This window comes from Aureobasidium melanogenum (genome assembly GCF_000721775.1).
Source record: "Aureobasidium melanogenum CBS 110374 unplaced genomic scaffold scaffold_1, whole genome shotgun sequence".
NCBI classification, from domain to species: Eukaryota; Fungi; Ascomycota; class Dothideomycetes; order Dothideales; family Saccotheciaceae; genus Aureobasidium; species Aureobasidium melanogenum.
This window is the reverse complement of record NW_024470053.1, coordinates 1643324-1657183: the sequence shown is the minus strand read 5'-3', so window position 1 is coordinate 1657183 and position 13860 is coordinate 1643324. Positions and strand designations below refer to the sequence as shown.

General features: G+C 51.3%; 7 protein-coding genes across 7 annotated transcripts; 5 read left to right on the top strand and 2 right to left on the bottom strand.

The window, feature by feature from the left end:
• Positions 1-9: 9 nt before the first annotated feature.
• Positions 10-1122, top strand: M437DRAFT_80257 (ATP synthase F1 gamma; the record flags this gene model as incomplete). Its single annotated transcript, XM_041027322.1, has 4 exons — positions 10-62; positions 175-755; positions 811-890; positions 940-1122. 4 exons carry the CDS (start codon positions 10-12, stop codon positions 1120-1122), a joined length of 897 nt encoding a protein of 298 aa, XP_040884636.1.
• A 284-nt stretch (positions 1123-1406) lies between these two features.
• On the bottom strand, positions 1407-1829 carry M437DRAFT_36043 (DUF423-domain-containing protein; the record flags this gene model as incomplete). The annotated part of the gene is made up of 2 exons (XM_041019369.1): positions 1407-1646; positions 1698-1829. The coding sequence occupies 2 exons, from the start codon at positions 1827-1829 to the stop codon at positions 1407-1409; spliced, it is 372 nt and encodes a 123-aa protein (XP_040884635.1).
• A 420-nt stretch (positions 1830-2249) lies between these two features.
• On the top strand, positions 2250-3373 carry M437DRAFT_80255 (serine/threonine kinase receptor associated protein-like protein; the record flags this gene model as incomplete). The annotated part of the gene is made up of 3 exons (XM_041027321.1): positions 2250-2259; positions 2320-3183; positions 3237-3373. The coding sequence occupies 3 exons, from the start codon at positions 2250-2252 to the stop codon at positions 3371-3373; spliced, it is 1011 nt and encodes a 336-aa protein (XP_040884634.1).
• Positions 3374-4262: 889 nt separating this feature from the next.
• Positions 4263-5741, bottom strand: M437DRAFT_62002 (RNA-binding domain-containing protein; the record flags this gene model as incomplete). The annotated part of the gene is made up of 7 exons (XM_041024009.1): positions 4263-4958; positions 5014-5077; positions 5131-5191; positions 5243-5277; positions 5335-5369; positions 5536-5652; positions 5703-5741. The coding sequence occupies 7 exons, from the start codon at positions 5739-5741 to the stop codon at positions 4263-4265; spliced, it is 1047 nt and encodes a 348-aa protein (XP_040884633.1).
• A 751-nt stretch (positions 5742-6492) lies between these two features.
• Positions 6493-6876, top strand: M437DRAFT_37063 (uncharacterized protein; the record flags this gene model as incomplete). The annotated part of the gene is made up of 1 exon (XM_041019563.1): positions 6493-6876. One exon carries the CDS (start codon positions 6493-6495, stop codon positions 6874-6876), a length of 384 nt encoding a protein of 127 aa, XP_040884632.1.
• A 2176-nt stretch (positions 6877-9052) lies between these two features.
• Positions 9053-10870, top strand: M437DRAFT_80252 (uncharacterized protein; the record flags this gene model as incomplete). Its single annotated transcript, XM_041027320.1, has 1 exon — positions 9053-10870. The coding sequence occupies one exon, from the start codon at positions 9053-9055 to the stop codon at positions 10868-10870; it is 1818 nt and encodes a 605-aa protein (XP_040884631.1).
• A 1057-nt stretch (positions 10871-11927) lies between these two features.
• M437DRAFT_80251 (ribosome recycling factor) lies at positions 11928-12753 on the top strand (the record flags this gene model as incomplete). The annotated part of the gene is made up of 2 exons (XM_041027319.1): positions 11928-12329; positions 12403-12753. The coding sequence occupies 2 exons, from the start codon at positions 11928-11930 to the stop codon at positions 12751-12753; spliced, it is 753 nt and encodes a 250-aa protein (XP_040884630.1).
• Between the last annotated feature and the right edge of the window lie 1107 nt (positions 12754-13860).

Below are 13860 nucleotides of genomic sequence, written 5' to 3'. Positions count from 1 at the left end.
AGCCTGACCATGCTGTCTCGCGCCGCTCGTCCCACCGCCAGGGCTGGTCTCGCCGCCCTCAGGTACGCCCCTCCGCCTCCTCAACCACCGCCGAAACAGCTTTTCCTCCGCGCCCATCCATGCGACGACGAGCCCAACCAATGGTCAATGTACTGATTCGCTGTGCCTCTGTAGGCCCCAGGCTCCCAATGCCGCCAACTTCGCCACTCTCCGTGAAATCGAGGGTCGTCTCAAGTCCATTCGCAACATCGAGAAGATCACCAAGACCATGAAGATTGTCGCCTCGACCAAGCTCACCCGCGCCCAACGTGCCATGACCTCTTCCCGCGCCTACGGCCAGGCTTCCCAGCAGGTCTTCGAAGAGGCCGAGACCAAGCCCGTCGAGGCTGAGGGCAAGACTCTCCTGGTTGTCTGCTCTTCCGACAAGGGTCTCTGTGGTGGTATCCACTCGGGTCTTTCTCGTTACGTCCGCAGAGAGTTTGGCCCCAACCCCGACAGCTTCGAGCTCGTCGTTCTCGGTGAGAAGTGCAAGGCCCAGCTCAGCAGATCCAACCCCAAGAACATGACCCTCAGCTTCGCCAACGTCGGAAAGGACGTTCCTACCTTCGCCGATGCCTCCGCCATTGCCGACCAGATCACTCAGCTTCCCGGCAACTACTCGAGCGTCAAGATTCTCTACAACAAGTTCTTGAACGCCCAGCAGTACGAGCCCACCGTTGTTGAGGCTTTCTCCGAGGACGCCATCAAGGCTTCTGGTGCGTTTGATACTCCCTTCAGGACAAGCTGTCATTCGACTAACACAACCCTCAGCCAACATCTCTTCCTTCGAGGTTGACGACTCAATCCTTGGTAACCTCCGCGAATACTCGCTCGCCAACTCCCTCTACTGGGTATGTACCCCTTTTCAGTATGGTAAATATGTTTACTGATGATGATTAGGCTCTTGCCGAGGGTCACGCCTGTGAGCAGTCTGCTCGCCGCAACGCCATGGACAACGCCTCCAAGAACGCTGGTGACATGATCAACAGATTCCAGATTCTGTACAACCGTACCAGACAGGCTGCCATTACCGGTGAGCTGGTCGAGATTATCACTGGTGCCACCGCCTCCGAGGACATGTAAGCGGGTTGGTGTCTATGTAAATTTCGAGCGATTTCTCTTGCGCCATGCGCGCCGCATTTGAGATTCGTATGTAGCAATAGGCAAATTCGAAGGGATTTTGCGCGCGTGAGCAGTTTTTCATCATTTTCAGAGAAATCTAGACAAAAAGTCTCCTCCTTGCAGTAACCGTACTTGATTATCTGGAGAGAGTGATGAGAGAAGAATATAATACATGAAAATTTATATGTACAGTATGCCTTGACTAAGGTCCATCAATGATATGAGGCGTCTCATACCGCATACATCTATGCAGTCTTGGGCAAGAACTTCCCGCGCGAACCTATTGCGAGAGCAGCCCAACCGCCGATCAGAAACAGACCTCCAATTGGGGTGACAGGACCGAGAGCCTTGAATCTCTGAGGATCAAGAGTGAGTAGATAGATAGAACCACTGAAGCATGTGATGCCTGCGGCAAAGAGGCCAGCAGCAACCTTGTTCTTGGGGGCGACAGCGGCAGTCAAAAGAATCATGCCAGAGTGTACAAGCTATGGCATGTCAGATCTTAATTCGAGAATATAACATGGTAAAGTACTTACTTGGTAATGAGCAGCAGTGTTCCAAGCAGCGATCTTGGAGGGATCTGAGATTTTCTTCTTCAGACCATGAGCACCAAAAGCACCAAAGGCGACGGCAGTAGCGCCGTAGATAGAGCCCAAAGTCCAGAACATAATTTGATCGAGAGGGTGTTGTTTTGATATGTAGCTTGGATGTTCCTGATTCAATGGACCTAGAACGTTTGGAGGCGGGCAGCTCCTCGTGTCAACCCCGCGGTGGCCCTACATCGGTGGAGCAGATGGCCTTTCACCATCTCTCTCCTTGCAGATTCACAGACCTGACTCTTTTTCCAGTTTCACTTCGTCGCATATCTCTTGTTGCTTTCGGTCTCGATCGTCATTACGCTGTTGCTTGCTTAGACCGATATACCCTTCTTCAAACCGCTCGTTGTTTCAAATCTTCGTTTAAGGACGGACTGCTTCTCTTCCTCTACTTCTCTACTCATCACCTACTGCACTTCCTGCTCCGACTCGCTCTCGAGTAGCTGCTGTCTTCCTCTTCTTCGCTACTTCATATCCTAACATCTCGCATCAATGGCTACAGGTACTGCGTCCAGCACCAGTCCTGCCTTCCCTTCCAACCACTGACCGGCGAGCCACCTAGAAACCAGCAAAGTAGTCCCTCTGACCTGCCATGGCCACTCTCGTCCCATTACCCACATATCCTTCTCGGCGTTGAGTCCGGCTTCTACATCCTCGTCGCAACCTCAATACTACCTCATCTCAGCATGCAAAGACAACAACCCAATGCTTCGTGATGGTCTGACTGGCGACTGGATCGGTACCTTCGTTGGTCACAAGGGTGCCGTCTGGTCTGCTCGTGTCTCCGCAGACGGTTCTCTTGCTGCCACTGGCTCGGCCGACTTCAGCGCAAAGGTCTGGGATACCTTTACTGGCGAGCAGTTGCACACTCTGCAGCACAACCACATTGTCCGCGCTGTCGCTTTCCCTGCTCTGCAAGACAGACCCATCAACCTAGCCACCGGCGGCATGGAAAAGAAGTTGCGTATCTGGGACCTGACGCGCGCAGGTGCTACAAGCGGTGCCTCTTCTGGCGACGAGTGTTACGAGGTCGGTGCTGGCGAGCACGGCCAAACCATCAAGAGCATCGTGTGGTCAGCCGCAAACCCTAATGTGCTGACCACGGCTTGCGACGACAAGAAGTTGCGCTGGTGGGACCTGCGATCACGCTCTGCCGTTGCGACACACGAGGTCGAGGGAACTATTGGTTCCTGCGAACTCAACTCTAGCATTCTGGACGGCTCTGCGAACGGCACTCTTAGTGTCGCAGCTGGAAAGACCGTCTACTTCTTTGACGGCGCACGTCCCGGTGCTTTGCTTGACTCCAAGACTTTGGACCAGGAAATTGCTAGTGTGGCTGTGTGTGGAAGTCAGCGTCGTTTCGTGACCGGCAGCCCTAGAGATACCTTTGTGCGTGTATGGGACCTCGACTCCGGTGCCGAGATTGGTAAGTGGCTTTCAGATCAGCTGCAGCAGCGAGATTTGCTAACAATACGACAGAAACACGCAAGGGTCACCACGGTCCCGTATGGACGAGCGCATTCTCTCCGGACGGCAAGCTCTACGCTACCGGCAGCGAAGACGGCACCATCAAGCTGTGGAAGGCTACAAACGAGTCTTACGGTCTGTGGAGATAGACACAGCCTAGCAGACACATAGTCTGGGCTGCGGACCACACAAAGCAAGAAACTCAAGAGAAGGCATTCATCTCCCTATGTTTCACGGCAAACCGTCTCGAACTTACGACGCATTGCTCTGCCTCAGGACACTTCTCGTCGAGTTCATCGCGGAACATCACTTGAAGGGTACTAAGAGGAGGACATAGGACACTCCAATATCGAAGGAACAAAGAACCTTCGCAAGTATGAGCGTTGGAGGGAGCAGGACATTGTTCTATCATGAAGACAGGAACAGAATCCAGAACACGAGCCGTATCAAGTACCCTTGAAGACGACGGAGACAATTTGGAAAGCCAAATGATTGTTGTGGCCAGAGAGATAGAAACAAAGCCTCATCCCTTCTTTCCACTATCATGACCTCCTCGTGCACTGAACGATCTAACATATGCCTATAACAATGCACAATTCCATGAGGAAACCAAGAGATATCCACCGAAAAGCGACAGTCTATCAGCTCTCAATGGACATGTCTCTCCTCCTGTATTCGATTATGCGTTTTGGTCGTGGACATTCTGCTCTTCGCTGCAGTCGGGAGTGCAAGTGACACTCTGAGAACTCTACTGCCAGTCCATCAGCACACATCATAAGCTGCCAAAATGCATAATTGCAACCAAGATATGAGCCTAGCCTTTGGAGAGCCTTTAATAGCGCAGAGTGACATAACATTCGAGGAGTGGTTGATTGACATGCAATTTCACTAAAGATACAAGCTGCAGAAAACTCCAGATGGCTTTTCCAAATCTCTTTTTCCATACTCGTCCTTCTTCATGTTATGCGTTGCAATTGTGTAGAACGAGAGGAGGTTCATGATTTACTTTTCGTGATCAAGGTATCCTCAAGGTATCCTCTACTCGACCATGAGGTCAATGTCATCTTCCGGAGCTGTGGATGTGGTGCCCATGTTGTTGTTTTCTCCTCCAGCAATTGTCGAAACCTGAGGCTCGCGGCCAGGCTCGTTTTCGCCAGACGCAACAGCACTGCCTTCATTGGGAGCAGAGCCGCCACCCCAATAGTCATCCATCTCAGCGTCAAGCTCTTCGGCTGTCTTTCTCGGGCGTCCCTGTACCATAGGTCTTCCATCATTGTCTTTCTTGGGTCCCGGGCCACGTCTGTCGCCACGTTCGCGGCCACCTCCACGGCGATCAGTGTTTTCACGACGAGCACCAGGACGGCGTCCAGTCTCACGAGGAGCGCCACGTCCCTCACGACGGGGACTGCGCGAGCGGGGACCTCTACCGCCAGGGGGAACGTAGCGATCGACGTTGCGCGAGTTGGGACTAGCACTGCGACGGCTGTCGATGCGATCGAATAAACTGCGGGAAGGCTTTTCGACATTGTCAAAGGGGTTGCGAGCAGGGCGGGCGGCTTCTTGGATATTCAGGTAGATGGGTTGGCCCATGGCATTTTGGCCGTCGAACTGGCGGCAGGCGCGTCTGGCGAGGTTTTCACTAGGGTATACGACGTATGCAACTCCTTGCGAGCGGTCATGGCGGTCGTAAAGAAGGCGTAGTGACTCGACAGGTCCAATGCTCTCGAACAACTCCTTTAAAGTATGGGATTAGTAATGGCGCATACTGAGACCAAAAGCAACAACATACTCTCAAGTCTGGCTCCTGGATGTCGTAATGGATGTTCTCAACACGGATGGTGGAAGAGCCGGGGCTGTAGTCTTGATCAGAATCGGTCGTTGAAAAGTTGTTGGAGGTGATACGCACGCATCTCTTGCAGGTTCTCTGTCGTAGCGATCGTTGCGCGAGCCTCTAGCAGGGCGGCGGGCTATTCTTGAATCAGAATGTGGTCGGGGGTTGTATGGTTTGAGGAACTAACAGTCATCGTCTTCGAACTTATCGTGGACCCAGTCACTATGACCATGGTCAGCATGGTGCAAGCGGAAGCATCTCAGATATGCAAAGGCTCACCGATCAATGTTTCTAGCGTCTTCTCTGGGGAATGACTGATAGATTTACGGTCAGCGGATCGAATGTAGGGTTGGTGTTTGTCGATGCATGTTGATTGGTGTCGATTTAATGATTGAAGCACGAGGAAGGAAGGAGAACCTGTGTAAGTCAACCAAGGGTCAGTCGGAGTCGGTGCAAGCTTGTGTCGACTAGGATACAGACCTTTTTGATGCCGTCTCTGGGATAGTCGCGCTCGCGTTCAGCGTAGTCTCGTCGAGGTCCGCGGCCACCGTCGCGATCAGAACGGCCACGTCCACCGCGACGTCCACCACGGGTGCTCTGTTATATGTTAGAGCAGAGCTGAATTGACAAAGTTAATCTTGGCGAACCTGGCGCTCCTCGAGAATCTCGTCGAGGCTTCGGTCCATGCTGACTCTGGATGTGTGTCGCAAGTCGAGTCTTGAATTGAAAGGAGTTTGTGGAATTGACGTTCGGTCAACAACAAAGATTGTGGATGGATAAGGATTCCTTTTGCGAGTACGGAGCACAAATCTCGAATGCTCGGAGTCTGGCGATGTTGCTAGGTCGAGTTGCTTGACAGCGATGGTTTACATCTCGTCAGACTTGCTTGGCAACCGTTGCAGCTCCGAGCCTCAAAGCAAAGGGTTCAAGACTGACTTTCACATGCACGACTTATCTCGAATTGTTCCAGCTTGAAATGCTACTCGAGATTTTGATAGAGAGTCAAATCGTGTGCTGCCAGACATGAGTATTCTAGACTAAACACGAACACGATCTTTACAGACTTCCCAAGTCTTTCCTTCTCTTAGCAAAGCTACATCTCGACAATCTACGAAAACATAAGGTTTACCGGCACCATTCTTTCTTTGCCCAAATCTTCTTGCTTATTGCATTTTTTGATGTCTCTGAATGTTAGTTCAGCAACCACGTATCGAAGAGCCTGCACAGGTGTCCTCGTGGAGAATGCAAGGTGGGACCGGTTTTGAAATGCAGAAAGCAGGCTCAGCCATGCTTTCATACGTCAGTGGTGCTACAGGGATGTCGAGGTGCGTGAACAACCACTCAGGATATAATCCGCTCCCCTTCCTTGTTCTGCTACTGTGTAATCTTTCAATCTCCTAAATCCACAATCTTCGTTCACTTTCACGGCACTCCATCATGGCCCAAGAATTCCCCATCGTGTTTACAATCGGCAACTCGTCAAGGCACGAGGTCATGCTCATCAACGCCGGTCTCGGCATCAAAAACCTGAGCGATCGCATCCAGGAACTTACTTCTTCATCAGTCAACTGCGCCGAGGCCCTGGCTAAATACAAAAAGAAGGGTGAGGCTGAGAAGGTGACCGAAATTAAGGTCCGCTGGGCAGCCGAAGGAAGAGACAGCAAGCTGTTCCCCAAGACTACTGTTCTCACCGGCGAGAACTGCAAAGCAATCCTTTCCCTCATCAGCCTTCACGGTGCAAAGGATGTTCTGGAAGTCACTCTTCAAGCACCTCCATCATCTGCCGAAGACTCAAAGGATTCGAAGGAGTCAAAAGAGTAGGTATGGCACCCTTGTTGTCTAGCTATCTTTTGAACAGGAGCTGACTATTACAAGTCTGCCAGATCGCACTAGTTAGGGCTACTCACGAATCATGAATACTTAACAATACCCACCTACTTCTTTCTACTATTTTCTTGTCTCTACAAGATCGTTGCAGTAGAGATTTATGATCCTCAATCGCGGAGAGTTTTCCGATTCAGTTCATGCAGTATCAAGCATCCAAGCATACTGTTTGTCCTCCAGTACCCACTCAGTGCATCGCATGTATCCTCAAGCCACATGGCCTGTTGATGGCAGACTACTTCGCGGGTAAACCAGATGATTTATTCAATGAAACGCGCCTCTTCTCTATTGGCTTGCCATGCCGCAACGTGATCCAGCAACCCTGATCGCCTTAATCGAGGCGCATCAATATCAAGCCGCTGTTGCAGCACGGCCGAGCATCCAATGAGGATTATGGCCAGCCAAGGGGTCGTTGGCCGCGGTGTTCGTCTATGGTCAACTGGTGGATTTGTGGTCGGATCTTTTCCTCGCAAAACGAGGCGCTTCATAGTACAGCCGGTGATACTGCTTGCCGTCCGAAGTCACGGCGGAATGATGCTTTGTGTCGAGTTGTCTGTGGTTGGAACCAGCTGGGTACAACATCGCTTGATCCGGAAGTCCGGTAGGCTTCCATCTTGTACCACCAAACAGGACACCGTTATGGCTAATCTAAGATACTGCCGCCATGCACTTTACTGCCTGGCAGTCAGTTAGGCATTAATGTGTATGAGTTTTTGGTGGCGGTCGCAATCTGCATGTCGTCCGTTATTGTGTGTTACTGCGATGCGATGTCTCTGTCAGCGGCCTGCCAGATCCCATATCAAATTCCGAGCGCACGTGTAAAAAGCCACTGGATCATCCCCAGAAAAAGCTCGCGTAAGGAACCACGGTCTCGGGTCGGTCCTTGGTCGCAACTCCGAGCGTAACACTGACAACTCGTGCTGTCCTAGTAGCTAAAATAGTCAATAGATATCAACAAACTGACCCAGATCGGGAAGCCGACGCCAACCGACAATATGTTTGTTGGAGAGCTGAGTGGTTGGCGGAAGTAGAGGTTCTGAGTTCATGCACGCTGACGGCCTACCAGGTTGGAAGAACATGGGCCGTGCCATTGACGACAGCCGCGACTTTTTTTCTGCCTCGACCCCTGAAACGAGACGCGATTGCGTTGAGACAAGACTCGGGTTGGACTTGCAAAAGGTCTCAACCAGGAGTCGTCGAACTGTCGAGCAGCAACGGTCATCACGAATGATTGCTCATCTGCTCAAAAGGAGATCCGGGGGACGATTCCATCTCACCATGTCCCTGGACCGCGGTCTTGGCCAACCAGAGCCAAAAGGAGGGCCAACAAGGTTCGTGGGATGCTGCCTCCGGCGGGAATTAGAGTTCATAAGCAGAATCGCAATCGTTATATGCTTTACATTCAGAGCGCAACTGTGATGAGATTGCGTTGGGTAGATGCGGTTCGTCGTGTTCCACAGGCTGAGGCTAAAGCAACAGCTTGGTTGTGGCAGGTTGTGGGTAGTATGCAGGCCTTTGTGGTGCCAATTGAGATGGACGAGGTGTCAATGATGGCGCGACAGGCGGTACACTAAGGCTTGCTAGTCTTACTTCCAGCCATTGCCGTGTTCGCAAGGATGTGAACTGCCTTATCGGCGCGCACTCTCCTCTCGACTCCACACTTCCCAGCCCTTCCTCCATCTCTCTCATCTTCCCCGACCGTCGCTGTCGCCGTGCTGCTCGCTCGCTCGCCCTCCCGACACCTCGCGCCTGCCCTTGGTCCGTCACTTTTTTCTGGCTGTCTCTGCTCGGGATCGTCTGTCCGCATAGCCTCGTGTCGCAGCACGCATCGGACGCAAACCGGCGCAGCGCAGTTCGGTCGCTCTCGGCATCGCGCCCTCAACCTCGATCTGCCCCTCGAAGCTTCGTCGCAACTCGGTCGCATCCCCAACCCACCACGCCTCGTCTGGTTTCCATCAACCCTGACCTGTCATCGCATTCATCGCAAGCTTATTGGCTTAATCGCATTAATTCGCTCAAACGACCGACACAGCACGCTCTCGTCCTGCTGACGTCCTTTGACTCATCGCTTAACCTACGCTATATATCGCATGCGCTGCTGTACTTATAGGCAATGGCCGATCCACGCACCAAGAGATACAGCCCTCCGACTTCGAGGTTGCCCACCTTGCCCAACCTTGGTAGTCTCTCTCCTATAGGTCAAGCGAATGGCGCAAAGACCCTAGGTGTTTTCACAAGCCCGGACACTCTTTCTCAATTGCCAGGCCTGTCGCCCACTATGGAAAAACGTAACAATCACAGAAACTCGGAACCTTCAGAATCCCAAGCCAGATACATGATCCGCATTCGACGTCTGCCACGCAATTTTACCGAAGATGCGCTCAGAAGCATGCTCATCTTTGCTACTGACCTCGACGAAGCAAAGTTTGTGCAACCATCCGAGTCGACCAGCTTGGAGGACTCGGGTTTCAACAGCGCAGTCGCCATCTTCCACACGGAAACCGGCGCTATGGAAGCAAAGAAGCATCTTCATGGAAAATCAATGGACAAGGGAGTGACAACCATGATCGTCGAACTCATTCCTACTTCACAATCTGCATACAATGCTTCGAGACGCAACACTGTCGACGGAACAGCATTGCGACAGCAGAACACTTCTGGTGGCTCCAGCAGCACGACTCTCTCGACATCGGCAGAAAATGGTCTGAGTCGTCAGTCTTCTCGCTTCACCAGCAGCTTCCAGCAGAATCTCGGCTCTCAGGCCTCTCAAAGCATGAACACACAGAGCATTACTTCGCCTTTGACATCTCCTTTGATCTCCACTGCACATGCTTACGAATTCCCTGCTCCCGACAGCAGCAACCGCCTCCAAGGGCTCTTTTCTCCCCAGTCTCCGGTCGCCAACGCTTACAGTGATCACAACCGCATCTCGGGAAAGTCTCTCATCAATGACGGTATCGACGACGATGAAACTGGCGAGCTTCTGAAAGATCCTGTTGGCTATGCTCAAAACGGTCCTAAGCCCTCGTCTAGCTACAGTAGTTTTGTCCCTCAATTTGGCAACCTTTCTCTCGATACCAACCACAGTACCACAAATGGACACTCTTACTCAAATTACGTGGGCTCTCCTCCGGGTTCGAATTTCGCTTCTCCGCAAGCCGTGCGCTCACCACCCTTGCCGACTCCTACCAGAGGCCCTGGTGGAGGCCCAAATGGCACTTACTCGAACAGAAACCTGAAGCATGACTATCCTCCTGCCAATCCTGCTGACCAGAACCCCCCTTGCAACACTTTGTACGTTGGAAATCTGCCGATAAACACCAGCGAGGACGAGCTGAAGTCTCTGTTTTCCAAGAGCAGAGGCTTCAAGCGACTCTGCTTCCGTACAAAACAGAACGGCCCCATGTGTTTTGTCGAGTTCGAGGATACTTCTTACGCATCTCATGCTCTTCACGAGCTGTATGGTGTACAACTGCACAACAGTTACAAAGGAGGCATTCGTGTCAGCTTCTCAAAGAACCCTCTGGGTGTCAGAAGCGATAACAGAAATCACGCGGCGATGGGTTCTCATCCAGGCCAATCTGGATTCGGCAACGGTATGGGTGCTCCTCCGGGGTTCACTACTGCAGCAGGGCCTCCTCCTGGTCTTATGCCTCCTGGCGTTCACGGTCAGCAATCCCACGTGCCACCGTCCATGCAGAACAACGCCGGTCGTGGATATGCCCCTCAGTACAGAGGCATCAACCCTCAGAACTATTCTCAGCAAGGCACAAACAACTATTCTCAGCCTCATCGTAGCCTCTCGTCTGGTCAGTATGCATATCAACCAACATTCGGCAGCATGAACAGCTTCATGGACCATTCTCTTAACGGCAACTCTTACACCAACGGTAACGGTCAACACGCACTCAACGGACACAACGGACGATGATCTATCATGTTAAGCCTCTCAGTCATCGTCATCACACTCGATTCATCTTTCTAGCATCTAAATCCTTGGTCTCATGGATTGCGGCGCTACAGGCGTTACAATCATAACCTCTCATTACACTCCGGGCATCAGGTTGGCGTTATCTTTTCCTGCTACACAAAGACATATTGGTAGGGTATGAATCACGGCGCAAGCTGGGAGGTTTGGTGGGAAAGTGTTTTTCTGCGTTTGCATCACGCATAAAAGATTCCCCACGAGCGACTTGAATTTTTCACAAGGCGGCGTGCCTCAACTGGTCGCTTTACTTGTTAGTTTACGACTGTTGGGCTCATGAGCCTTCTCTCATTTGGTGTTCTTACAAATATCCCCATCCATCACATTATTCGTCATGGAGTTACTACTTTTTGCACCCTTTTGACGCTAATCCACGGGTTTTGCTTTTGTTGAAGGTTTTCAGGTTCCCTTCTTTTGGCGCATGTCTTTTTTGTTTAGCCTCTGCACTTTGGACCGTTACAGAGTGTATGATGTTTACTTTGTTTCTTTCTCTTCTCACAAGTCTTCACGGCCGAGCTACTCATGCGTACACAATCAGACAATCTTTTAATGAGCCTCAGCAATACATTGATGGAACGTTTTCTAGACAAAGCCTAGACCTTGACAGACGATCGTGATCCATGTTGAGGTTGAGCCTCCTGACATAACCATACACTAGCTGGGAGCTAATTAGATCCGCAAGACCGACCCGAGCGCTTGCATGTTCGTTTCTGCAGCGGCAGCAGATCGTTCGTCGATCCATCGATGCCTTGTAAAGATTTCCAGAAGGACAGGGTTGCGTCTCGGCTTGTGGCAGTGCCGACGTCACAAAGCATCTTTCCATATTCGGCCTTTCGAGGTTTCCAGTTGCGACAACAGAAACAAGCATTCGCTTCAAAATGCGCCCAACACGATCAACGCAGTTGCTTTGCTCACGTCTGCTGTCGCGTGACATTACTATTTCCAGACAATGTAGCTTGCGGTATATTGTCTCGTCATCGCATTGTCTTCTCTACAAAAACTGATGATAGCTATTCGCAGTCCTCTAGCTCTGGTCACTGCCACCACACCAAACTACACACCAACCATCCGCACCTTCAGCAACACACCCGCCACATTCAAAAAAGGTGGCAAAGCAGCACGCGAAGCCTCACGCGCCGAATCGTCCTCCTCTTCCTCTTCCTCAGCAGCAACAGCGGGCTCAGAAGATCCATTCGACTTTAGCGCTTTAGAGTCAGACATCAGCGATGCGGTCGAGAAACTCAAAAGCGATCTCTCACAATTGAGACAGGGAGGACGATTCAACCCACAAGTACTCGAGAGTTTGCGCGTGCAGCTGAAACAAGGTGGGCCCGTGAAACTTGGGGATCTGGCACAAGTGGTTCCCAAAGGAAGAGTTGTGCAGGTTGTGGTTGGCGAGCAGGAGGTATGCGCCCCTTTTTCGTTGCCTCTTCTATGGGCTCCAAAGGAAACACACATGCTGATATGCTAATCAACAGCATCTCAAACCCGTCACCTCAAGCATCCAATCCGCAAACCTAAATCTCACTCCCCAAGCCGACCCTACCGGTCAAAATCCTCTCCTGCTCAACATCCCCATCCCTCCACCTACCGCCGAGTCGCGCAAACAAGCTGTTGCAGCAGCAGCAAAAGCAGGAGATGTCGCAAGCAACTCGGTCAGAAATGCTAGACAAGGACAACAGAAGAAACTGAGGGCGATGCAATTGTCAAAGTCCGCAAGACCGGATGACTTGAAGAAGGCAGGCACACAAATGGAGAAGGTTGTTGAGAAGGGTGTGCAAGAGGTCAAGAAGATTGTAGATGCGGCTAAAAAGGCTTTGGATGCTTAGATGAGAGATGGAGATGAATGTGTTGTAAGATATTGAGATGGACTATACCAATTCGGAGGTTTTCGGAAATCACACAATTCCTTCTTGAGAGCGCACTCATGGATTACATATTCTCCTGCAACGCGTCAAGGAAGACGAGCAGCACAGGCAGTCAATGCTCGTCTTGTATTCTTGCTTGCATCAAGCAATCGACTTCTTCGTGATGTGCATCATGTATCATGTGTACTATACCATTGTATCATTTCTTCTAGCTGCCTGATAACATGATCGATACTATATACATACAGCCAACAACAACATACACATCACAGCGTGCCGAACATCGTTTCCTCAGCAAAACATTCAGGGGTATCATACCAGCAAAACATCCGAACAAAAGCAACCCTTGACACCATGAGTCTCTTGTATCGTAAAGTAAAGGACCTCGCTCTCATCAGCAAGAGTATATGCCTCAGCAAAAGAAGCGAACCGATCTCCCAAGAACAGCGAGTAACAAGAAGAAGGAAAGTAAAACATCTGGTCTGCTCAGACAGCAGTGATCGAGCCCCATCTGCTCATGGCATTCCTCACCACATCGCCCAGATCGCGGACCAATTCGCCTTCTGGCTCAAGCTTGAGCAAAGCTTGACTGACTGTAAGAGTCCAGCGCTGCACATCACCCTCTGAGAAGCATCTCTTCACCTCGCTTTCGGTGTCAAATGCTGGTGCGTTCCACGCCACGAAAGTGCCATCCGCCTCGATGTTCTGCAGGTCCTCAGCTAGAATGTCAAGTGTCGCGGGCACATTAGTAGTCCAGGATTGAGTCTGTACATCTTCTGGTACTTTCTCGAGAGACAAGGTGGAGGACTTGATACGTCGCACTCGTTTTGGGTCTGATTCTCCAGTACGACGGCGACAAGGACGATCCTCATACTCGGAGCCACTTTCATCATCGTTGACTCTACCGTTACCAGATGTTTCTTGCAACGCACGCTCATCTTTTGTTCTACGGCGTCTGGGTTTTGGTGCTGGAGCTGGTCGTATAGGCTGCATGAACTGAGTGCTGGCGAGGTCAAGTTTACTAGCCTTGACGAACCCCTTAGGTTGCGGCTCGTGGCGACTCTCGTC